This window comes from Epinephelus moara, chromosome 9 (assembly GCF_006386435.1).
Source record: "Epinephelus moara isolate mb chromosome 9, YSFRI_EMoa_1.0, whole genome shotgun sequence".
NCBI lineage: Eukaryota > Metazoa > Chordata > Actinopteri > Perciformes > Serranidae > Epinephelus > Epinephelus moara.
In genome coordinates, this window is record NC_065514.1 from 1269895 (window position 1) to 1296408 (window position 26514).

A 26514-nucleotide genomic window follows, 5' to 3' on the forward strand; every position below is an offset into this window, starting at 1 on the left:
GCATAGAAATAATAAGATATTTAAACACAGTTTGGGGACCCTCTGCAAAGAAGGGCTGGAGCCATGGGGCAGTGTCAGCTTTGCCCTGTTGGTGATCTAGTCTTGGATGAGAACAGCTAAATAGATGGCAGGAATCACTGATGGAATGTAAGTAAGTACATTTACTCAAGTATGGGCTTAAATACAATTTTAAGGTACTTGTACTTTACTTGAGTATTTCCATTTTATGCTGCTTTATCATTTTTCCTTCTATATTTTGGAGACAAATATTCTACTTTTTACACCACTACATTTATTCAACAGCTTTAGTTACTTTGCAGAGTTGGATCATTAAATACAAGATGTAACTCAACTAATAAATTATGATGTATTATTATATAGGTTAAAATACCAAGTAGTATATAAAGTAAAATTAGCCCCACATTAAACAGCTGAAACATTAAAAGTGATGAATACACACTAATGCATCATTATTTACTACAGCTGCAACAATCAGTCAATACAGTCAACAGAAAAAGAAACGGCAACTTTATTTTGATAATCAACTAAGGTAGTTACAATGGTCCCAGTGCACATTATGATGGGCCCTAAGGCACAGTAGTTACTTGTTATGCACCTAAACTAGCTACCATATAGTCTTATCATCACATGATCAAATAGAGATCAACATAGATATCACCCAGAAATCATCATCGCATATACATAAAGGACAAAAAATTCAAAGAAGATAAGGAATTAATTAATTTCATGAAAAAGTTTTTTTCAACCTTACTTATAGTTTATGTAGAGTAAGCATATGTATTTTATAATGTTTTCTTATCGACTGCAACAGGCTATTGTACAAAAAAAAGCCAGAAAAACCATGATGGAGATAAGTTTGCCTTTTTAAAGGCATATAAAGCACATGGCACCGTTTTTAATTGCATATGAGTTTTTCTATTAACACAAGCATGTGTTTGAGGTGGTAATGGGCCCCAGTGCAACTGCCCTGCCTGCACTGTCTATATTTACGCCCCTGCATCTCAGGTATTTTTCAAGCAAAAATGCCAAAAATGTGATATTTCCAGGTTCTCAAATGTGAGGATTTGCTGCTTTTCTGGGTCTTAAATCATAGTACATTTAATATTTTTGGGGTTGGAAATCTTGGTTGAACAAAACAAGACATTTGGTGAAGTCACCTTACGCACCAAGATGTTGTAAAAGGTTTTTCTCAGTTTTCTGATGTTTGATGTTTAACATTTTCAGAGTGTATGTCCTTAAAAAAAGGGATATGATGGGGTTGTTATGTTGTTTATAGGTTATTATGTAGTGGTTTCACTGGTCCGGCCCATTTGAGATCAAATTGGGCTGCATGTGGCCCCGGAAATAAAAATTAGTTTGACACCCCTGTTTTAAACTGTATACTTTTGATAACATTTTAGGTCTACATGTTAAAGCCCAACTAGGGCCAAGAGTTAAAAAATAGCAATAGCTCTAAACTCTCTGTGCAGCATATCAGTACCATTGTTTTAAAAATGTTGGAAGAACACAATAAGTAACGAAAGAAGAAATGACCCCCCAAAAAATTACAAGAAATTGATAAAAACAGAAACTTAAAAAACAAGCAAATTAGTAAAAAAAATAAAAATAAAAAAATTAAGTTAAAAACAAACAAACAAGGAAATGACCCAGAAAGAGTGCTTAATAATTATTGAACATAATTTTAAAATATAATAATAATAATAAATATAATTTTTCCCTAGCTATTTTCTTTTTTCACTATTTTTAATTTTTTTATTGATATAATTATTATTTTTTGTTATACTATTACTTTTTATTTCTTTATTTATTTCTTATTTTTATTTTGTGTTTTTGAAGGCAATCGCACCAATTTGCTCAGGATTCAAAGGGTTAAATTGTTGTAAAAGGTGTCTGAAAGCAACACAAGGAAAGTTAGGTTGTTACAGGTTTCAAAGGGTTAAATTGCATGGCCCCTAACAAATAAAGAATAAATACTAATAGTAATATTTATAGGCCTGCATTATTTAGAGATGGGCCATTCTGCATAAACAAATACTTTAATTTTGGCACTTTAAGTAATCATGCTAAGACTTGTGTATTTTTACTTAAGACAGATTTTGAATGACTTTAGCTTTTCTTCTTCTCTGCTGGTTGTTGGGTTGGAGGACCGATGTAGCTCCGCGTGCTGGGTACTCAGACCGGAAGCTCGCTCCGCTCTTGGCAGCAAGAGGAAGCCGGTGTTGTTGACACTTCGACAGGCGACAATGGCGACCGACGTGAGACAGGAGCTTGCACAGCTGATGAACTCAACTGGATCTCACAAAGATCTCGCTGCCAAGTGAGTAACGCTGGCTTTAAAAATCATATTACCTGCAGATAGACGTCATAGTGCTCTCCCAAATTTAGAAAGTGAGCGCTACGGCAACTGTTAGCTAGCAATGATAGCTGTGACAGACCCGGCTAAGCTAACGTTAGCCGCCTAGCTACATTAGCCATACATTCAGCTAGGTAACCGTTAATTGCTTGCAACTGCATGCCAAAGCTCTTAATAGTACAGATTATCATTTAAACGGTAACACTACGTTTATGCAACATAAAAGTGGCGAGGCTAACTCTGACGTCACTGTTATATTTTGGCATATTAGCATCTAATAGCTACTGTTTACTAGCAACACAGCTAGCTGGTACTGGGCACAACATAGCTTTAAAATGAGTTGAAATTGGGCTAGTAACCATAACCTTCATTAAGATGCGGGCTCAAAATGTTGCTAGACAAGAACTTTAAAAATCTAACTCAACATTTCTGCTGTTTTACACTATATTTTGCCCAATAAATCTCAAATTTGCTACCAATTGTTACCAACAGCTCAGTGAAGTTTGAAGTTTGAACATTGTCAAGATAAAAGTGTGTCTTCGTGACAGAGTGTGTGTGTGTGTGTGTGTGTGTGTGTATATATATATATATATATATACATATATTATAATTCAGATGTCCATTGATCAGTCGCAGTCCTCCACTAAAAATGTCCTAAGTTTCAAACCTGTAATGGTGAAAGATATACTCAGATTTTTACTTAAGTTATGGCACCAATTCCAGAGTGTAAAAATACACATTTACAAGTAAACGTCCTGCATTCAGAATCTTTCTTGAGGTAAAGTACATAAGTATTAGCATCAACATGTACTGGAAGTACGGATGCACAATTTTGGATTTTTGCTGATATTCGATACGCTGATATTTCCAAACTCATTTTATTTTGGCCGATTGCAGATACCAGTATATGCACATATGTTTTTCCACCCAATAGCAGAACACATCAAGTCTCTCCTGTTGTGGAACTGACATATTATTATGCCTACTCTAATTGTGATGGCCCCGGTGGCAGATGCAGACATATAATACAATGATTTTTAAAATGTACATTGGGCAAAACAAGAAAACTACTTTAACTTAGGTTGCATGTAAAACATGCTATACTTATTTTTATGTAACATTTTCAAAGAAAGCTGGAAAATTCATCCCACTTTAACACGCTTGGATGATGGTCTCCTTAAGACAGTCCTGACAGCATCCAAAACCCCATTCAAATTTGACCTGTTTCAACTAAGTGAAGTCACATAATCCAAGCGTCATCTTATTGGCTTGACATATTGGCAGAAATGTTCAGTTCAGGCCGATGTTGACATTTCATTTCAAAGCTGTTACCTGCCAATACCGTTGACCTGCAGATAATATCATTCATCCCTAACAGAAAGTATGAAAAGTAAAGAAATCACTTGTGAATTAAATGGTCTTGACTGTACAGGGGATGAAAAACTGTAATCTGAAAAAGCTGTCAGGCTGAGACAAATGTAAAATATGTACCTCTGAAACGAAGTTAAGTGGAAGTATAAAGTTGCATAGAATGAAAAAACTCAAGTACTAGTACCTTGAATATATCCTCAAGTACAGTATTTTAGTAAATGTACCTAGTTACTTTCCACTGTTGCTGACCTGTAAAATCTTTTCCAGATATCGACAAATTTTGGAGAAGGCCATCGGGTTTACAGATGCAGAGCAGCTGGAATCCTTGAAGGCCTTTGTTGAAGCAAGTATGCTATGCCTGTGTTCTTTACCTCCTCAGCATTTTCCATCATGCTTAGTACATTTTGATTCAAGCTGGATATCTGATACCATATGCCATATACCGTATCTGTCTTTTACAGTGGTCAATGAAAACGTCAGTCTTGTCATCTCGAGACAGCTGCTCACAGATTTCTGCACACATCTGCCCAACCTGCCCGACGCCACAGCTAAAGCAGTGTATCACTTCACCTTGGAAAAGATTCAGCCGAGGGTCATCTCCTTTGAGGAACAGGTAAATGCCCTCACACTCTCTCATAGCCCCGATCATTCAGTCTGTTACACTTAAGTATTTTTATTGAAATTGATAACTATATGATCTTATATGTCCTCAGGTAGCCTCAATCAGACAGCACTTAGCAACCATTTATGAAAAGGAGGGAGACTGGAGAAATGCTGCCCAGGTTTTAGTTGGTATTCCCTTGGAAACAGGACAGAAGTAAGTGAGCTACTGGCAGATTATTTTCCTGACTATTAATGTTTGTGATATTCCCAGGTCTTTAACTACCTTTTTATTCCCTCCTTTAGGCAATATAATGTCGACTATAAGTTGGATACGTACCTGAAAATTGCCCGTCTCTACTTAGAGGATGATGATCCAGTGCAGGCGGAGGCCTACATCAACAGAGCCTCTTTGCTTCAGAATGAGTCCTCTAATGAACAGCTGCAGATACACTATAAAGTACGCACTCCCTCAGTGATTTCACCGCCACAGGCTGCATCTGCGTTACTGCTACATGACAGAGTGCATAAATGAAACATTATAGGGACTGTAGTTGGTTAATCAGTGCTTCATGCTGTTTTCCTTGTCAGGTGTGCTACGCCAGAGTTCTAGACTTCAGGAGGAAGTTCATTGAAGCTGCACAAAGATACAACGAGCTGTCTTATAAGTCAATTGTCCACGAGAGTGAACGTCTGGAGGCACTGAAACACGCCCTGAATTGCACCATACTGGCCTCTGCAGGTACCGCCAAGACTGATGTGTTCAGGTTTACATTTTTTAAGAAAATCTACACGATAAATTTTGTGTCTCATACCGTATATACTGTCTTTTTTCTCCCTTTAATTAGGCCAGCAGCGCTCCCGTATGTTGGCCACCCTCTTTAAGGACGAGCGCTGTCAGCAGCTGGCAGCCTATGGTATTCTGGAGAAGATGTACCTGGACCGTATCATCAGAGGAAACCAGCTGCAGGAGTTTGCTGCCATGCTGATGCCTCACCAGAAAGCCACCACAGCGGATGGTGAGTGGAGATACTGAGCTGCTGAGTTGTTTGGTTGGTGATGGGGCAAAAGGTTCCTGTTCCCACCGTCACTTCCTTAGCTGGTGATAGCTGATGTATGTCACCTCGCATGCCATGCTGCGTGCTGTGTCCTGGTTTTATTGCAGCTATAATGATCCACAGATTAATCTTTTAGAAGTTAATTGCTTGTGTCAAGTTTCGCTTTGAGTGCTGATGATGTAGTATGAAGTATGAAGTGTTAAGACAGTTATTTTGCATTGATTAAGATTGTTAAGCTGGTGAGTTTTATTGGGAGCAGACACATGTGACCCAAAGGACTTGTGTGAAACAAGACAAACAATTGCACAACATTCTTGATCAGTGGTAGATAAAAATATATTTGGGGCCAGTGGATGATGTTTGACAATCTTCTCCAACCAGCCTGCTCAAAGTGCAGTGATTGAGGCCAAGTGCAGCACTTGTTTTTCATCAGGATCCCACCGTTCTCCTGTGTTAGCATGTAGCCACCCTTAAGGTGCAGTCTGGGACGAAGCATTACTGGGCGTAATTGTGCTAAACCCACTTAGATTGTCATGGGAATCAACAAGGTTGAAATAAATCTAATAAAGAAATCTAGCAGATTTAGTGTTTCTGAGGGCTACGTTAACAGACATGACGGGTGGTTAGCGACTGTCTCTGCACCCTTCATACAATTTTTGAGGTCATGATTAGCCTGAAACATTTGCTCTACTAAAGATCAGCTGATTTTGACTGTTGATTGTTGACTGTGACACCTAATAAAAAGCCTAGAAGGCACAGTTTAGCGAAAATCTAAACCCTGTCCAGGCTGGATTTATGTCTGTAGAGGAGTGTGGAGTGATTTTAACATCACCTGTGCTGCTCTGTGACTTTGATTTTGTCAGTAGCCTATAAAAGTGTGCCGAATTAGCTGTTAGCAGTTCCTGTTTGCAATATACCCGCGGATGTACGGACAACTGTCTCTGGATTACTTTGATACTGAGGAGAACTTAAAAACATGATGATTCTCAGGCAGGTTCTGAAGCATATTTTTATGGACATTCTTTCATGATGGACATCAGTCAGTATCAACATATATGTTTCAATCTGACCCTCAGTCCGTGAGGTTTGCAACAAAAGCTTGAATGTAATTTAAGTTGTGTGTTTACCTCTCGCAGGCTCCAGCATCCTTGACAGAGCTGTGATCGAACACAACCTCCTGTCTGCTAGCAAACTCTACAACAACATCACTTTTGAAGAACTAGGAGCTCTGTTGGAAATCCCCCCAGCAAAGGTGACACATCCATTAGATAAATATTTTCCACGTTTTCAGTTTGACCTTTCCTGCAAACAGTCTCAATAAAACAACTTCACTGTATCGTAAATTAAATATTAATATTGGCTCTAAATATTTAGACAGTTAGCTCACACAATTCACAGTTTAAAAATGTTTAGTTTCCAGGAACATTACTGGAGGTCGACCAGCTGTTTATCTCTTTGCAGATGTTGTCCTTTAAATTGTTTTAAAGTCTGTACTCAGTCTGGCCTTTTTTCCCCTCCGCTTTAGTGTGGAGCACAGAATTGTTAAACTACTTCAAGGCCCATTTGTTTCTGCACATTAACGTAATCAAAACTTTTTGAAACTGTTTGAACATGATGCATTTAAACACTCATTGGAGAAAATTTGCAATCAAAAAAACATACCGTTAAAGGTTTTTTTTGGGGGAGTTTTTCCTTATCCGCTGTGAGGGTCCTAAGGACAGAGGGATGTTTCGGTTCTGTCAGGAAATTTCTAAGAATCATAATAAATTTTCTGCATGTATAAAATATGTTTTTACTTAACAAATATCTTTTGCGTAGCAGTGTATTTTTCATAATGTTGGTTGAATTTTATTGTTTCTTTGTTTGTCTTTAGGCTGAGAAAATCGCTTCCCAGATGATCACTGAAGGACGCATGAATGGCTTCATCGACCAGATAGACGGCATTGTACACTTTGAGAGTGAGTTGATGGCCAGTTAGTTTTTGTGAAGCCGAATCTATGCCTCTGTAAAATGGCACAAGACGCTGAAGCTGATCCCACACTTTGGATTTCCTGCCCGACATTTTATTAACTAGCCTGTGGAATAACCGCAGGTACCAGCCCTGGTACCTTTCAAATTAAACTCACACATGGTCCAGTCACATAGGTTTGGATTTATTTTGACAAAGTGCGGCTCCTAATAGAGTTTCACGTTTTTGTTTTTCTGCGACTGAGCGACCGATGAAATCTTGCAGACTAATGACCTTCCTGGTCGACTACTAGGGGTCAGCCCTAATATGCATCATGATCATGAGTCTTGTCCTACATGTTCCTACATTTACGTGAGTGTTAGAACAGGGCCATGTTGATGGGTAATTTTATTTATGTATTCACAGAGATGTGTGAAGAATGTTTTTGGACCTAATGTTTTCATTTGATCATTTAAAGTTATATCACATGTAATTTATAAATGTGATATTTGAGTCTATAAACTAACTATCTATCTGAGGCCAGTAGAGGGCAGCATCTTCAAAGAGGAAGGAAACTTCATAAAGCACCTTCCCTTCATTTGGAAAGAGGCAATGCTTTGATAGAGCAGTCATTTCTTGTTCACATGTCATGAAATGGAAATATGTTTGACACCCTTATTCCTCTCCTTTATCTCCGACAGCCCGTGAAGCCCTTCCCACCTGGGACAAACAGATCCAGTCTCTGTGTTTCCAAGTCAACAACCTCTTAGAAAAAATCCGTTCAGCTGCTCCGGAGTGGGCCGCACAGGCTATGGAAACCCAGATGACCCAGTAAACATCCTCCAAACTGCCCCCTCCTCAGCCTGTCCTAAACAACATCACCACTTCAGCACCAGTCACGGAAGCGCTCGTGGAGAAACCCCCGGTATCACCATCACATGTTTGAATTTTCAAAGAACACTGTTTCAGTACTTCCAGCCACAAGGAAAACAGCTCATTGTTTCTCAGTATTTCAGATCTGTGTCAATGTTTTCACAGGAGGATCAACGATGTAGCGTTTAGGTGTGACTCCATATTATTTACTCGGCATGTTCAAAATTTGGATGTGATTATTCAGATAGTTGACATGTAACAGGCTCAAAAAGACTGGTGTGTTGAAGCTATTCGCTCCGACACATTCTCCTGTTATTCACATTATGACACAGCAACATCTGTCAGCTGGTTCTTGATTTATGGCGTCATGTAAAACCCTCTCAGTCCACACTTATGAAATTTTGAATTAAATTTAAAGCGGAGAGAAATTGTTCGGCATCATGGGTCGATTCATTCAAGTTTGTTTTCTACTTCAGTACAACAAAGTCATGAAATGCACTTCATAAATTTGTTTTCTGGAAGCTTTTTCAGTGAGATCCTCTCATAAGCCGGGTTCAGACTACAGGAGTTTTGTTCTGATTTATCCCTGAGTCACCCCTCTGGACAACTGGGGTAGAAATCCTGATGTTCAACCCAGATTATCTGGAAGATGAGAGGATTACAGAGCCAGAATTAAACTTCCAGAGCTGCTCGCAGACTCGCAGAATAATTGCAAACAGGATTTGAAATCTGGTTTCACAACAGTTATGATAACCTCAGTGCGAATATTATAATCTGGACGAAAGTAGTGGACAGACATTGCTATGACGGTAGCATGGCTGATAAAGGAAATGGTCTCACAGCACCAAACAGGAAATAAAACTAACAGTAGTTTTACTCAACCAGCAAGAGACAACTCTGGAAAAAAAAAAGGGACAATCTCCACTCATTCATTTTTATTAAAAGAACACCTTAAAATATGACAAACATTTAGTATCCAGATCAGAAGTTCAGCAGGATCCATTTGATGTTAAGATCCCATTTTATAGCTGTAAAATGTACCTCTAATTAAGATTAAACCACCGATGGAAAAAGCAGCAATCATCTCTACATCCCGTAAACTGCTGAGGACACAGATAAACTTCATTTTATAACCGCTGCAGTAAATCATGACGCTGCTCTTCATTCTCGGGGCGTGTCCCAGCTGACTAATGTTTGACTGACTGGAAAAGATGAATGCCATTTTCCTCAAAAGAATCACAAGGGAAGTTGATTTACAACAGCATTTACAGCGGCCAAAAGCTATCTTTATCTTCTTTATCAGAGAGGATGGGCTGTATCTACAGATGCTTCAATGAGCACAGAAATCCAGCAGACTGCCCGGTGACGAGGCGCCATCTAGGAGACATAAAACAGACGTGATTTCCCATCATTTCAACAGCTCTGTAAAGATAACATGACAAATCATGACGTGGTGTAAGTGAGGTATTTGTGAATGAAGACACGTACCTGCTCAGAAAACGCCTTGCTCCTTCCTGCGGTCGATGTCTCTCTTCAGTTGGCAGATGGCGCAGCACGGACAGCACATGTACGTCATGTAGTCATTGCACAGTGACCCCTGGGAACACAAGGATGACTTATGTTGTGATGCAGGTAGACGACTGACCATGGAAATTTGAATTATGTTTTCCAGGAGGAAGTTGAACCAGTGCACAGGGCTGTAAATACACACGCTACACACAGATGAGCCACATTAAAACCACTGACAGGTGAAGTGAATAACAATGATCATATTGTTACAGTGCAGTGTTCTGCCTTTGGTCCCAGCAGCCATTTGGTTGCCACTTTACAAGCACCACCCACGCAAACACTGCAGCAGACCAAGTAAGCCCTGTCATGGAAATGGCGCTCCCTCCAGCAGGACAATGCACCGTGCCACACCATAAAAACTCTTCAGGGACAACCTGAGGAGCGCGTCAAAGAGGTAAAGCAGGGGTTGGCAACCTGCGGCTCTTTGGCCTCTCTCCAGTGGCTCCCTGTGACTTCACAAGATTAAGTGGAAAAGAATAACGGTATTTTAAGATTTTAGTTTTCATTCATCCCTGTTGTAGGCCGAAAGTGATTCTTAAATTCCCCAATTGTAAAAATGTAGCCTATGTTTAGACTGACTCACTCATTAATTGTACGGCTCAGTGTATGGTTAGTTTTGCGTGCTGCAAGGTCACGTGAATAAGACAATTGTAGTCACTACTGACGGTAGCATGACTGTTTAAAAATGTCAAGTCTGTGTCGCGTAAGTGACGATTCTCTCTGACAAATCAGTGGTCTGTATTGTTCAACTCCACCTTTTATTATCTGTTCAGCTCGCTTTGAACCTCAACCAAGGAGGTACCAAAAAAGGAAAACTTTAGCCGACAGAAAACCAAGAAAGAGTCCAGATGAGGGAGCCGTGCTGTACCATGCAGTGGAAATTAAGTATTTATGACTTACAAAAAACAGCTGGGCTCCCTGTCACATTTACACCAGAAGAGTTACTCGACCTTATTTAAATAATACGGCTGAATCACCAACCAAACAACCAACAACTAAAAATGATCCAGTGTTTCACATAAAAGCAAAGATTAAAGTAAAACCCCCCAAACAAATATCAGAACTTTGCTTTTCATCTTCTTTCCTCTCCCATTCATCTCATCATGACCCTTCAGATTTATTTGTGTCCCTTTGGAGGAGGCCGACACTGTGGTGGAGGAAGTGCCTGAGAGCCATACAAAGTACAGATATCTTACCAGAAAATGACTTTGGTAGAAGTTAAAGTCACCTATTAGAAAATTAATCAATTAAAAGTCTTATGTAATGTAATGAAGTGTTGAAAGTAAGTGCTGTTAATAAAACAGCAAGCGATCAGAACCACCTTAAAATGGAGCGTACGATACACTTTTTTCACAATTTAAAGGATTTAAAGAACAAAATCCAGTTTTTAATTCCCTCCTATTCCTTCACTCATCCGGCTGTCTCTTATTCCCTTACTTTCCTGTTTTGTAGTAAGTAACGAAGATGCTTAGGAAATGTAGTGGGGTAAAAGTGAAAGTTGACAAAAAAATAAAAACAAGCAAAGTACAGATACTCTCAAAAAATACTTAAGTACTCTAATGATGTATTATTACTTTCCACTAAAATTTTATTGTAATCTGTCGTTTAATTTCTCTCTGTCTAAATGAGTCGAGCTCTTCTGCGTCTCTGATGTTCCAAATCTTTAAACCCACCACCCGACCTCATACTGTCTTTTTAATTTATACTAAATGGGCTAAATGTAGATTAACTTATTTTAATAACCATATTCCTACAAAAAAAATCTACCTCTGTTTTAAATTAGGTTAAAAAAAATCCTGAAAATGTCTCTAAAAGCATTAAATGTAAGTGTCTGATACCCTGTTATACGTCTGGCACTTTGAGCACATAATGCCGAATACTTAGGTAATATTTTGATTGAAAGACTTTAACGTGTTTGTACTTTGTCATGTTGGTACTTTCACACAAGTAAAGCATCTGAGTACTTCCTCCACAAACTGTCTGTCCCTGTATAAGTGTTAAACCACAGCTAAAGGTCACACTGTCTCACTCAGTGTTCCCTGACAGTCATGTTTCTGTGTTACCACATTGTCTGAAGGAGTCCGACACTCAGCTCCATTTATCCACTGCAAACTCACTTTGATGTTGTATTTGGTCCTGTAGACGCTGCGCATCAGCACGGTCAGACCACACAGGCAGCACTCGTCCATGTCACTGGCGATGGTGCAGCCGAGGCACGGGAAGCACCACAGCCCGTAGCAGCCTGCATGAAGACAAATACTGCGTCTATATCTTGCATGCAAGTGTGGCCTTAACTGTGTGCATATCTCAGATCAGATTTGTAAGGAAGGAGAGCTCACAGGTTCCACAGTCATCGCAGAAGTCGCACAGGCCGGTCTGGAAGTCAGAGGGTGGGTAGCCGCCTGGTTGGTTGGTCACAGCCATAATCAGGATCAATTATCTGTTGGATAAAAAGAGTTTGTCTGATGTTTGTTCTTGAGCCTGAATCTGAGGAGCTTAACTTCCATATCTCCCCCAGCAGAGATAACTTTACATTCCAGCTCTTTTGAACATCAAACAGTGCAGACACAAGTTATCTGTTCCCCAGTGAGGCAGCCGTGAGGAGGTAAATCTTACCAGATGGATGCAGAGCTGAAGGATGGAGAGACGGACCAAAGAGGCTCCTGGATGACAGACTGACAGCGGAGGCAGCGCGAGTGTTTATAACCGATCAAAGCAGGTGACTAACGTGGGCACGGACTTTATCGCCCTTTTATTGTACAGAGATATTCCCAGCAAACAGGTCACTGAACGCACCAACTCCACAATACTGCAATAAACCTTAACTGTATTACATTCTTCCCTCTTAACACATCATGTAGTTTCAGGGAACACACACACACACACACACACACAACACGTATTATTGCTTAATTTTAGATGTTAATAAACTTCAGAGGCAAAATGTGGATTTAAATTAGAGATAAAAGTAGTTTTGGTTTAAAAAAAAAAAAAAAGAAGAAGATTGAACTTCAAATTCAAATTAAAGTCATAAAAACTGCAGTATTTGTGCATCAAATTAATAACCTGATAAAGATTTTTATAATGTTTTATATATGTATTTTATTATGTGTGAAGTGCCCTCCTGTGTAAACACTATCAGCAGCCGGATCAAAGGTCAGATAAGATGAATTACTGACAAGTTGAGAACATTTTTATTTGTGACAGCTGTTGTTCACCCTGAGACTCATTTAGGAAAAATATGCCGAGCGATTGTGAATGAAATAAATTAAAAATACACCTATTCTCTAGTATATTTTGGTGATTTAAAAAAAATAATAACTGAGTACATTAGTAAAGTAGTGAGGCTGCAAATTTAACTTTTATTTTCTATAATTAATTTATAAAAAATTAGAGGGGGCAGGACCGGACATGTTCTTAACTTCTTCTCACCCCTTTGGAACAGGAACAATATAATTTGAGTTGCTCATTTGTTGCCAAGGATCCTGTTTGCTTTTGTTTTTATTGCTCAGAAATTATTTTGTGTTTGTATTGTTTCAACATGTTCAATAAATCGACAAAAAGTACATTTACTTTAAGTACAATTATAGGCATTGCCGTATTTTCTCCTTCTACTCGTCTTCATGCTCGAGATATATATCATATTTTCACTCCACTACACAGCTGCTTGTGTTACTGATTTACTTTACCAGTACTGTATATTAATAGCTAGAGATCACCTCCACATTGGCCGAATACAACATTAAAATGCTGTTAAACATTAACGCATCAGTAATTATTATCCATCAATATAATATATAACAGTCAGTGTAACACTGGAGGAGCAACCGAGCTTGCAGAGTAGATACTTAGCCTACTTTAATACAGTAAGTACAGTTTGCTAATAACACTGTAGAGTTTTGGATGCAGGACTTTAACTTCTTTCACCCAGGGCTGTAATTTACAGCAGGGGACACAGGGGAAGTGTCACCTGGACTTTATCAGGAGGCAGAATTGGAGCCCTCCACTTTAAGGAGTTCACTAACTCTCAACACAACAACATGAGGAGGCACTGCTGCATGTTTAAGACTGGGAGAGGGACAAAGACAAAGATTTGTGTTTGTATTGTAATAGCTATTCTGAACTTGTTAAAGCTTCCCCCTGACAAATACCCCCCATGGTATAGTAACAATAAATGAATAAATTAAGTAATACTAAATGAAATAAACAAAAACAATTTAACAATTAAACAGTGAAATCTAGATTTAAATGAGCAAACCCACTCTGGAAACAACAATTAAAAAATAAATATTTATAAAAACTATTGACCAACAAAACAAAACAAAACAACAAAATGCTGAAATAACTCTGTTAACAATCTGATAGTGAAGCTTGCAGTGTCACAGTTTGAAATCTTGAGCTCCATAAGGTTAAATGGAGGAGGTAACTTTTTCTATTTACTTATTTTTGTGATCTATCTATCTATCTATCTATCTATCTATCTATCTATCTATCTATCTATCTATCTATATATACTGTATATATATATATATATATATACTGTATATATATATATATCTCCAAACATACGAGTAAGATTTCAGGGGGAACATGAGAGCATGTGAGAGCATGTGAGAGCATGTGCAAGACATATAAACAGTTTATTTTAGCATAGTTCTTTACATTTTAACATGGAAAAAATGCATTTTGCTCCTTCTTTACTCATTCGTTTCTTAATCACTGTGATGGCCTTAACTATGCCACCATCATATTTTACCATGGATGGATTACTGACTGGGCCTACTGGGCATAGACTCAGGGGGGCTCTCTGACCTTCACTTGTAAAATGCCAAATGTCAAATTAACATGTAATGAGTAGGAAGAGACTCAAAACCACTACAAAGAGACATTAAACAATAATGAAAATCCAAACAAATTTACCGAAAGGAGACACAAAACACAGAAAGATGAATAATAACTACAGAAAGATACAAAATGATGGAATCCCCCTCATAAATGTACCAGAAAGAGAAACAAAGAGATGCAACACAATGAAATATCCCTCACAAATGTACCGAAAAGAGACACAAAATAACCACAATGAATGCCTACAAAGTGATGCAACGTAATGAAAAACATACCCACAAAGAGACAAAAGACCCTCAAAAAAATGCAGAATGACTACAAAGAGATGCGACACGATGGAAACACCCCCCATAAATGAACCTCTAAAGGAAACAAAACAACCACAAGGAAACACAAAATGACCACAAGGAGACAAAAACCCACAAAAAGATGTATATTGACTACAAAGAGATGCAACACGATGAAATACCCCACACAGATTTACCGCAATGGAACACAAAACAACCACAACGAACGATTACAAAGAGACGCAACACCACCACAAAGTCTGTGTGTCTTGCTCCGGTGCAGGAGAGGTGGTGGGGCCCTTTGCATATCTGTACCCAGGGGCCTACTGTCTTATGATCCACCCGTGTATAAATGACCATAAGCAAAATTAATTTTCATTTTAAAAAGGTGTCTGTGTGAAATTTCTGCCTATGACAACTTTGTATTTAAAAGCCTCCAGGCTCTGGTTTTGTAATTAATACATATTTTAATATTCATATTGTTTTGAGGCAGAGGGCAGATATTAGGGCAGATATTAGGGCAGATATTAGGGCAGATATTAGGGCAGATATCAGGGCAGATATCAGGGCAGATATCAGGGCAGATATTAGGGCAGATATCAGGGCAGATATCAGGGCAGATATCAGGGCAGATATCAGGGCAGATATTCGGCAATTTGTGGCAATTAGGGTTTTATTCTGCACTTCTTCACTCATGGGGTGAGCCAATATATTGATCAATCTCATCATTTTTTATCTGTATAATATATTTTTCGTAAGACGTTCCATGTCATGAAGGGGAAAAATTATAAAAAACACAGTTGCGTTTTGTTAACCCTGGGTATCCCATAATCTAAAGCTCTTTTTTCCACTCCTGCTTCCAGCACTGAACAAAGGTGTTAAGTCACTTATTATAGGATTATTATAGGTTTTATCTCGAGTTATAAACATCTAGGTTGCACAGCTGACACACCTTGGCCTGATTCAAAGAGTATTACAAGTCAGTCTGAACTGAAATCACCTCTGAAAGAACAACATGTCAACTTAGACGTGATTATGTGATTATACCAAGATGTTTTTCTTGTATAAATCATTTAAAAACACTCAACACTCCTTGTGCTTTTTAAATCCGTTGCCATGCTCCTTTCAGACACACGGTGGCGCTGCTTCCCACAGAGTAGCTGACACCTACTGGGGCTGTGTAGGAGAGCCTGTAATGACAACCTGACTGTAATGACATAGGCTCCTACATAATGAGCAGCTGTAACTGAAGCTCAGGAATAGGCATGATTTCCAATTTCCTACAGACTAAAGATAGACGTGGGCTAAATTACACCAAAGCACACGGTGCTGCCATTAGCCTGCGCTCCTCGGCAGACCCCTGAAATACTTCCACTGCACAGAGAGCGTCCAATGCCTTAACATCGACCACTTAAACCTAAAAACTCATCGACAATTAATACGTGTATTCTTAAGAGAAGCATTTGTCTCATGTCAGGGTACGACAGGGTTAAATTAAAGACAAACTTTATCCTGACAGCAGTTTTCATTAGTTAAATTCAACGTTGGTGCCAAACAAGTGTCAGAATATGTTCTCTTTTTTCTGATATTGTTCCTTGTTGATGTTTGTGGTTGCTGGGTGATCATCTGCTGCATGATATCACCATCGTCTGTGCAGAGTCATACCTGCAGAATAAAACTAGCACAGAGTATACTGCAGTTTACTCACGCACATAAAGTACTCAAGAACTTCATACTTCTACTGCACTATGACTAAAAGACAAATATTGTACTTTTTACCCCACTACATTTATCTGAAAGCTTTGCCTTCTTTTCAAATTAAGATTTCACTGTCAACACCTGTTTTCAGTGGCGTAGGTGCAGATTTTTTTGGGGGACACCTCGTTATTTAGAACATGCACATTTGTCTCCTTCAGTAAAAACATCAAGGTAGCACTTTTGTCAAAATTACACCACAAACTAATATAGAAAAGCCACAGTTTGGTGCATAAAATTCACCAGAACGCAGTTTGATCCTCAAAGTTTCTCAGCAGACGACCCTCAAAGGTTAAATGAAACGTATGCCATCGATCAGTTGCACAAATACGCTGCGTTATTATAGATAAGCTTCCGAAAGAAGTCAAAGTCGACCACCTACAGCTTTAAAGTGCCGCCTACAACATCATAATTATGTGACACTGATGGGGGCCATTCTGCATGATGAGTACTTTTACTTTTGATAAGTATAATTTGTTCACGGGTGGAAGAAGTGCTCAAGTCCTTTAGTTAGGAACGAGTATAAACACAGCAAAGCAAAACTACTGTTGTAGCTGCTCCAGGTGGAGTCAGTTTGAACAGTCAGGCACCACCATGAGTGATAGCACTGCCTGTAGTTGTAGTTAAAACATTCATACGGGTATGAGCCAGCTTGTGGAGGAAGCACTCGGATCTTTTACTTATGTAAAATTACCAATATGACATCATATGAACACGGCATTGCAAGAAAAGCACCCTATTCAAAGTCATGCTCGAGTACAAGTACTGAGCATTATGAACTTATAATATAAGAAGTATAAAAGACTGACAGTTAGAACTACTTTATGTACAGTTAGCTAGTTTAGTCCTGTGGCTCCCAACCTGGGGGTCGGGCCCCTCCAAAGGGTCACCAGATAAATCTGACAGGCTGACGCGTGATTAGTGCAAAAGAAGAAGAAAAGTTCTGATGCACAAATTTGTGTTTGTTTTTTTGCACTTTTCTCCAATCTTCGCTCTTCTAGACACACACACAACTGAAATTTGATAAAAGGCCCCAACTATGCGGCGCCCAGAAGCCATGTGCAAAGGCCCTCTCCTTGCCGCAGCATTCACAGGTTCGAGTCCAACCTACAGCCCCTTGCTGCATGCCCCCATCCCAAAAAACCGTCACATTACTTCAAGACAATAAAGGCAAAAGAAAGTAAGTTCATGTTCTCAAGAACTGTACTTCAATGTAAAGATACGTGTGCTTAACTTTGGAATTTTATGTGACTTAATACTTCTACTTCACCACATCTCAGAGGGAATATTGTATGTTTTCACCACACTACATTATTTCTGACAGTCATAGTTACCACTGATTTAGATTTTACATCAAAAACACATGATGATCTCATAGAATATGATGCATTGTTTTAGACAAACTATCAAACAGTATATATTACATTTACAGTTAGCTCCAACTTGACCAAATAAAACAGTAAAAAAATGGCTGAAAGACTGAACTTTGTATTAAAAAATACATAGCGGAAGCTGTCTGCCTCTCTCAGATGGTTCAGTCCACCCCTGCACTAAGATTTGTCTCTAAATGCAGCTAACATCGAGTGATTGACTGATTATGCTGCTGGAGAACCAACGCACACTGTTGTCTTTCCCCAAAGAAGAAAATCAGGGTTCTAAGAAAGAAAAGAAAGAAAGAAAGAAAGCAAACTCACATTGTGACTAAACATTTCAAACAATGCGTGAGAGAGACGTGGATCATGGGAGGAAGGGTGGGGACCTAAAATTTGGTGCTACACCCCTGTGAATGCATCAGTAACATTAATCTAATCACATAATTGTGGAACATTCAGGGGGCAGTTTTCTGCTCTGAGTATTTTACTGGTGATATTTTTAAAGCAAGATAAGGTAAGTTTATTTATATGGCACGTTTCAGACAAGGCAATAAACAAGGCAACTCTGAGTGCCTTATGTAAAATATATAAAAGCAAAAGAAACACATTGTTCAGCCAATAAGGAGCTGGAGAACTGAAAATGAAATTAAAGTGTGAGAAATTAATAAGTATTTTAATTTTAAGAATATTTCTCTCATAATACTTATGTACTGTTGCATTTTGAATACAAGACTTTTGCTTGTGAAAAGACATCTTTACATTTTTATTTTACTGAAGTAAAAGCAGAAGTCAAAATGGCCGGGATCCACTGGTTTATTACTCTTCAACAATGTGATGATGTTATAAACTCATCGTATTTCTTTTTACGTAAAATCTTAATCTGCAAAGCAACTACAGCTGTTAGATAAATGTAGTGGAGTAAAAAGTACAATATTTACACCTGAAATGTAGTACAGTCAAAGTAAATGAAAGTACCTCAACTTTGTGCTTATATACACTACTTGAGTAAATGTACTTAGTTACTTCCCACTTTACTTCCACTTTGTTGCCAGTATTTCCAGTGGTGGCTCTTCCCATAGGCAACACAGAGAGGAGGCGCCAAACTTTTATTTTATTTCATTTTTTATTATTGACATTCAAAAAAATTGAACTGTAACAGAAAAGATGGAGCGGAGTGTTTGTGTAGAGCCTCAGAGTAAGAGAAAATAAAAAGGAAAAAGCCATTTGTGGCGCAATACAAAGATAAAGGGACAGAGGAATTAGCAAATTTGCACACACGTATTCTCTTATTGTTTATTCATTAGGATTGTTTGTCAGCTAAGTCGTTTATTTGTGTTGATTTCTCATTAGCTCTTGTTACTAGCACTGACTACTTCAGTACTTTTAGGGACTGTTCTTTACTTGTCAGAGGAGATGAGCGGCTGGGGTGTGACTTTGTTTTCTTGTTTCTTTGTTGTTTTTTTCTTTAAACCAACCTCAAACTTACAAATATTTTTCCTCAAACCTTCCTGAGTGACTGGCAGAAAATGCGTGCCCCTCCCTCCACCATTAATTAGTTATTACATTTTTAAAACTTACCATTTGATGGTTCAAAGTAAAAAGTCAAAGATGAAATCCTGGAGTTGAAAAAGTTCAGTTTTTCACTTTTGTCGTGCACGCTGGTTCGTTAGTGCAAACGGTTTATTTTAAATTCTAAATGAGACATTGAATAAAGTGATTTTGATGAATTATCATTATTTTATTCATCATTTATTTTATGGCGGTTTTTTAAAGGTGTAATTTTGGCAATCTTTATAGGAAAACATTCAGATTTGGAGGGCATGTTTTCTTTAAAATTCTGCAGTATATGGTCGATCTGACATCCTTCTCAATCCTCCCAGGATTTTCCTACAACTATTTATCTATTTATTTTCCTTTTCTCATTGTTTTAAATAGAACGATACGTTTTATTCGTAAATTTTCTATACATGTATGATAAATCACCTCTAAGGGTATTTTTACGTGTAGAATATTTTTTATATTTCTTTACTTTTTATTACTGCCATGATTTGTTAAACTTTGCAAACCCTGATAAAAAGAGTTGAAAAAAAAAACTGCAGTAAAATAAAAACAAACTACAACCATTTAAATTTGTATGCCCCTCCCCAAACAAAATAGATAATAATAAAAAAGATAAACATAATTCCCTCCCCAGTAATTAGAAAATTATTTGACATGCCCCCCTTCTTTTAAATTTTTAAAAAAAATTTATTCAAAAAAATTCTATAATTATTTATCTATTTATTTTCCTTTTTTCATTGTTATAAATAGAACAATAGGTTTTAATCGTAAATACTATATTTTACAAACTTGTGTCTTTTTCTATACATGTACAATAAATCACCTCTAAGGGTATTTTTGATTTTTGACTTTTTATATTTTTGGAGCAGAAATTCTGTCTTCTCTTTTTACTACTGCCAAGATTTGTTAAACTTTGGAAATGCAGATTAAAACAGATGGAAAAAAATCTGTAGTAAATTAAAAACAAATTACAACCATTTAAATTTTTATGCCCCTCCCCAAATAGATAAATAAAAATAAAAAACACAAGTCCCTCCCCCGTAATTACAAAATTATTTGACATACCTCACCCTTTTTAAAAAAAATAAAAGTAATAAAAAAATCTATAACTATTTATCTATTTATTTTTATTTTTTCATTGGTATAAATAGAACGATATGTTTTATTCGTAAATACTATGTTTTGCAAACTTGTGTCTTGTGTCTATACATGTATGATAAATCACCTTTAAGGGTACTTTTGAATCTTTTTTTTTTATCTTCACTTCTTTACTACTGCCATGAAATTTTAAACACTGAAAACCCCAATAAAAAGAGTTGAAAAAAAAATTTGTATGCCCCTCCCCAAACTTAATAGATAGATAGATAAATAAATAAATAAATAAAAATAAAAACACAAGTCCCTCCCCTGCAATTATAGAATTATTTGACATGCCTCCCCCTGTATGCACCACCCCTCCCCCTCACTAGTAGCGAACAGTCCCTTATTGAAGTTAACTTTTAATGCAGGCATTTAGTCAACATTTATTGTTTTTACTAATTTAATTTGTCATTAAGTTTATTTCTTATAAAGCTACTTTAACACAAGTGACTGATCTTTGGTGTAACCCCTCCTCTGTGTGTATCAGAGGTCTTTTCTCCACAGAGCTGAACTTTTAGTGTTATTTCAGGGCAGCACTGATAGACATGCGCACAGCTGATGGAAGAGAGGCACATCTGCACTGACGTCACCCCCCTCACCCCTCACTCCCCCCCCCCCACCTGAAAAAGCTGCCAATTTGAAGCTGTGGACTGCCGGTCTCTGCAATGTAGTGAGGAGGAGCAGCTCCACAGCCAAACTTTTGCTGGTGTTTGCATGCACTGTGTTTTTTTTCTTCCACGCAGCGTGAGTGTGGCGGTGTCTCTCTCTGAGGTGGCGGGACAGACCTCTGCAACCTCAACTCACTTTTTAAGCCACCCTGAGCCACCACCAAGAACACAAAGTCTAGATTATAAAAGACGACAGATAGGCTGAAAATAGAGCCTTCAGCTGGAGGAGACCCAAGACTTTTTAAAAGCTGAATAACTGCTCTTTTTGTGTGAGTGTGAGTGTGTGTGTGTGTGTGAGTGTGTGTGTGTGTGTGTGTGTGTGTGTGTGTGTGTGTGTGTGCGTGTGTGTGTGACAGTGTGTGAAGGGGAGACTCTCTCTGCACTTTTAGAGGATGGCAGAGCCCAAAAGGAGATGAAAAGAGGAGAGCAGCAGAGGTTTGAGCTGCAGAAGCCTTTTGTCCTGAGCTCTGCCTGCACAGTTGGACCGGAGCTGACAATGAAGATGAGCACGGTAACTATCTGTTCACACTCCCCGTCTGCGGAGAGCACCCGCTGTATCTTTCCGGTAGTTTTGTCGGGAGCAGATTCGTGTGAGCATTTAAATCCTCTCAGGGAAGCGGACTGTGTTTACAAAGCAGACATTTAGTCAGGAACTGCTCATTTTATGCTCCCAGAGTTCACCGGGTTGTTTTGGAGGGGGTTATTTGCGCGGAAAATGTGCACTTTAGGAAACATTTACGCACGGGATCTACATGTAAGTATCGCAGCGGCTACAGGTCTGCGCTCACCAAACTTCTTGACAACAACAACAAAGCGATTCAAAGCGATGTCAGGTGGTTTATTTTGATTTGCAGACGCTCCTTGAGGCTCGTATTTGAGGTACCGGTGTAATGCACGCGGGCCGGCTGCCAACTGTCTGGGTCAGAGTGGCCAAGTAAGTAGCGCTGTCTGTCTGGAGTGCTGGAGCCTGAAGAAACACACACATACACACACACACACACACACACACACACACACACACATAGACCCAAAAAGAAAATCCACATCTCCAAAAACGACTTCTCATCCGTGTTTGGAGCCCGGTCACTTTGATTGGACATCAGCCTTCTCTCACCTGGACCCGCTGACGTCTGTTTATAGTAGTCGAGTTTGCACATGCTGCCGTGAAGCGCGTCAGTGAGTAAAACCACAATCTGCACGAATGATATCATGTCGACTCTGCAGCACCGTTGGCGCTCTGTTTTAAGATTTATGCATCCATTTAAATGCGGTTATTACGCTTCAGTTACACTCGTGTGAAGAGCATCCGTCATGAAACTGTCATTCCGGCAGAGGAGGAGTAAATTAATAAGAGTCTAACTCAAGTGTGCACAGAGTTACAGCCATGAATTGAACTTTAATGCTGAGATATTTAACTCTGTAGTAGATTTTCATTCATTCACCACCTTCAGCTGATGCATGTTGTCATTAAAGCTGCAAGGACTGGTCAGTTTATTGAACTGTTGATCAACAGATGTCACTTTGCTGCAAAAATCCCAATTTTTTCTGGCTCCAGCTTCATAAATGTAAGAACAAGCTGCATTTTGTGGGTTTGTATCACTATAACTTGAACAGTTTTGGCCTTTAGACTGTGGGTCTGATAGAAGAAGCAATCTGAAGACTTCACTTTGGACTCTGGGAAATCATAACTGGCTTTTTTCCCAATATTTTGTGACATTTTGTTGATAAAATGATCAGTGGTTCAGGAGAAAATGATCTGCGGATTCATTGTTCAATGCCAAAATCTAGAACTTTTTCTGGTCCCAGCTTCATAAATGTAAGAACAAGCTGCATTTTGTTGGTTTGTATCATTTTAATTGAATATCTCTGGATTTAAGACTCCTTGTAGAGATTTTAAGTTGCCACCTTGGCTCTGGTCGGCACTTTCCACTGTTTTCTGATGTTTTATGGACCAAATGATGAACTGATTAATTAGCAGATGAAACAATGATGACATTTTTTATGAACAATGAATTTTTAGATGATATACTAATGTCAAAAAAGCCAGTTTTGATTTCCCAGAGTCCAAAGTGAAGTCTTCAAATTGCGTCTTTTATCCAACCCACAGTCCAAAACCTTAAAATGTTCATGTTAAAATTATTTAAACCAACAATAAACGGCATGTCCTCCCATTTATGACGCTGGAACCAGTAAAAGTTTTGGATTTTTGCAGCAAAATGACAGAAGCAATTGATCAATTAATTATCTGTTGATTGCCAAATTGATAAATTGACCAGTCGTTGCAGAGTTAATGAAAATAGCCACTAGTTGAAGCTGGTAAATGGATGAAAATCTGTTAAAAAAAAGAGTTGTATATCTTGTAATTAAGGCTTGTTTCATGGCTCTAATGCTCGCTTAACCTGGACACTTGAAAAAGAAAATGTTAGAAACAACACCGATTTTTGGGTTTTGGACTGTGGGACGGATAAAATAAGCAATTTCAGGACTTTATTTTGGACTTTTTTCCAAAATTTTGTGACATTCTGTTCATAAAATGATCAGTTGTTAAAGAGAAAAAAAATCTGTGGCTTCATCGTTGATGGAAATTTTCATCATTGTTTCATCCACTAATTAATCAGTTGATCGTTTGGTTTATAAAATGTCAGAAAATTGTGGAAAAAGCCGACAAGAGAGCAATTTGGCGACTTCAAATTGCTCTTTTTTTGGTCCAACAAGTAGCCTCAAATCCAGAGATACTCAATTAAGATGAAATAAACCAACAACAAGCAGCATATCTTTACATTTGTTTCACTGGAAAACACGTTTGGCATTTTGACTCTAAAAATGACCAAGATGATTGATCAGTTCTTAGAATAGTTTGAGTAATCGGTCAGTTAATTGATTAATTGACTACTCACAACAGCTCAACAATCAGGTTTTTGACCTCTGCTTGATTTCCTCCACAGGAATGCAGATGGATCGGTCAGGACAAGTTTCCAATATAGAGCTTCCTGTTTGGAGTTACACCTGAGAGTGACTGTGTCTGATGGATTATGGTGTTTTCTACCAGCTGCTGACATGAATCCAGAGGCCAGTGAGATGCGGAAGCGCTCGCCTTCAGGAGAAATCTAAGACCTGGATGAGCCCTCGAGCACGACCACGAGAACATTTCAGAGAAGGAGACAAACCATGGACTTGTTATGGTGTGGCATCGGACCGACCGCGTGCTTTTAACCTGTTTGTAGCGCCCTCTACCCTCCACCCCATGTCACACCTTGCCCTGAATTATGGAAATTTTGTGGAAGACGCTGACTTGGACACTGAGCCTGGTGGTGATGGCTGCTTCTGAATTTCAAAGCATCAACAGACTTTCATACAACTCTCAAGGTATGATTCAGACAGGTGGACAGGAAGATCTTAAAGGGACAGTTCACCCCAAAATCCAAGATACACATTTCTCCTCGTACCTATTTATCAGTCTAGGTTGTTTTGGTGTGAGATGCAGAGTGTTGGAGGTATCAGCTGTAGAGATGTCTGCCTTCTCTCCAATATGATGGAACTAGATGTCACTCAGCTTGTGGTGCTCAAAGCACCAAAAAAGATACATTCGAAAAACTCAACATCAATGTCTCTTTCCAGAAATCATGACCCGGTTACTCAAGATAATCCACAGAACTTCTTGTGAGCAGTTTCATGTAGGAACTATTTTCTCACTCCTGAACAACACCCACTAACCATATCATCGCGCAAAAGGCATCTACTGCTAGCTCACCTAGCACAACTGAGCTAACGCAACAGCTCAGCTAAGCAGGACGCCATTAATGCTATATCTCACACTGTTACGAGCACGAGCCTCTTGTCCATGAGTATATGCAAACTTACCTCTGCGTGGTTATATGGGTAGCGGGTGTAGTTCAGTGGAAAAAGATCTGTTGATGATCTTGAGTAACCGGGTAAGGATTGCTGGAAAGAGACATTGGCCCCTTTTAAACTGTCTCTTAAGGCGGGAATTTCATGTCATTATGCCGCTTTGCCATGCTGTATGAAAGGTACAATCATGGAAAGGGGGACAAAGTTGTCTGGTGTTAGGGACAGCATGGAAACAACGTCTAAAAGAGACAGCTGGCAGGTCAGGATTGAGGTTTAACAAGTAGCTGATAGCAGTTAGCAGCTAACTCATAGAAGAAAAACACTGTCCGAAAATGTCTGCAAATTGGGAAAACAATGATGTCAGGGATCTCCTTACCTTACTGAGCAGACGACAAGATCTGCCCTGTATTACAGAGACAGTAAATGATGGTTATGACACGCTATGCTGTTCTTAGTGAGTACAAAGCGCTGCTTACACGTATGTTTTATGTCACAGTAGTTGCTGACACTGTTCTTGTGTTACATATCACGCCTGTTTTGCTTCCACGGTGCCAGCATGCTGTCTAAAAATCACACACTGGGGCGAAATAATGTCGCCAGTATTTGGTCCTGTGTAAAAAGGCAAAGACGGCATGCAGAGGGGACTTGGTAGCATCGCTTTGGGGCGATCTCTGTTAAAAAAGGGCTATTGTTGTAAGGCATGACTCAAATTAATCAGTTGTAAAACATGGACAAAATCATAGATAGAAGAACTGCCATAGAAACTGCCAAATTGCTGCAGCTAACGTTACACTTTTAATCAGAAATCTAGTAGACAGAAAATAGTTCCTACATGAAACTGCTCACAACAAGGTCTGCGGATTATCTTGAGTAACCGAGTCATGATTTCTGGAAAGAGACATTGATGTAGAGTTTTTTAAAAGGATTTTTTTGGTGCTTTGAACCACAAGCTGAGTGCCATCCAGTTCCATTATACTGGAGAGAAGGCAGACATCTCCACGGCTCCTTATCGGCTCGAAACGGCTCGTAACTCACACCAAAGCAATTGAGACTGATATATAGCACTACAGATAAGCGGAAAAATATGTTTTTGATTTTGAGGTGAACTGTCCCTTTAACACTCCCATTGTATGATCGATATCACATCTTCTTCTTCTCTTCTCTCTCCTGTAAAAGAGGAGTTCCTGTCCTACCTGCAGCACTACCAGCTGACTGTCCCGGTGCGGGTGGATGAGAGCGGGGAG

General features: G+C 38.8%; 2 protein-coding genes and 1 long non-coding RNA gene across 3 annotated transcripts in view; 2 read left to right on the forward strand and 1 right to left on the reverse strand.

Moving 5' to 3' along the window:
- Positions 1 to 8652, forward strand: part of cops4 (COP9 constitutive photomorphogenic homolog subunit 4 (Arabidopsis)) — a 520559-nt gene extending 511907 nt beyond the window's left edge. Inside the window, exons 2-11 of the mRNA XM_050053471.1 lie at positions 2249 to 2338; positions 4013 to 4092; positions 4207 to 4358; positions 4459 to 4562; positions 4652 to 4805; positions 4937 to 5087; positions 5194 to 5364; positions 6540 to 6655; positions 7277 to 7361; positions 8053 to 8652. Of these exons, the coding sequence (XP_049909428.1) occupies positions 2265 to 2338; positions 4013 to 4092; positions 4207 to 4358; positions 4459 to 4562; positions 4652 to 4805; positions 4937 to 5087; positions 5194 to 5364; positions 6540 to 6655; positions 7277 to 7361; positions 8053 to 8186 (1221 nt within the window). The 5' untranslated portion in view covers positions 2249 to 2264 and the 3' untranslated portion in view covers positions 8187 to 8652. The remainder of the gene's footprint in view (positions 1 to 2248; positions 2339 to 4012; positions 4093 to 4206; positions 4359 to 4458; positions 4563 to 4651; positions 4806 to 4936; positions 5088 to 5193; positions 5365 to 6539; positions 6656 to 7276; positions 7362 to 8052) is intronic.
- On the reverse strand, positions 8362 to 13349 carry LOC126395776 (placenta-specific gene 8 protein-like). Its single transcript, XM_050053490.1, has 5 exons — positions 12410 to 13349; positions 12133 to 12233; positions 11911 to 12035; positions 9713 to 9821; positions 8362 to 9601 (listed from the first exon to the last, which is right to left on the reverse strand). The coding sequence occupies exons 2-4, from the start codon at positions 12215 to 12217 to the stop codon at positions 9717 to 9719; spliced, it is 315 nt and encodes a 104-aa protein (XP_049909447.1). The 5' UTR covers positions 12218 to 12233; positions 12410 to 13349; the 3' UTR covers positions 8362 to 9601; positions 9713 to 9716.
- An 8077-nt stretch (positions 13350 to 21426) lies between these two features.
- LOC126395779 (uncharacterized) lies at positions 21427 to 26514 on the forward strand. The gene is made up of 3 exons (XR_007570490.1): positions 21427 to 21932; positions 24367 to 24787; positions 26447 to 26514. It is a non-coding gene; the product is annotated as an uncharacterized LOC126395779 (long non-coding RNA).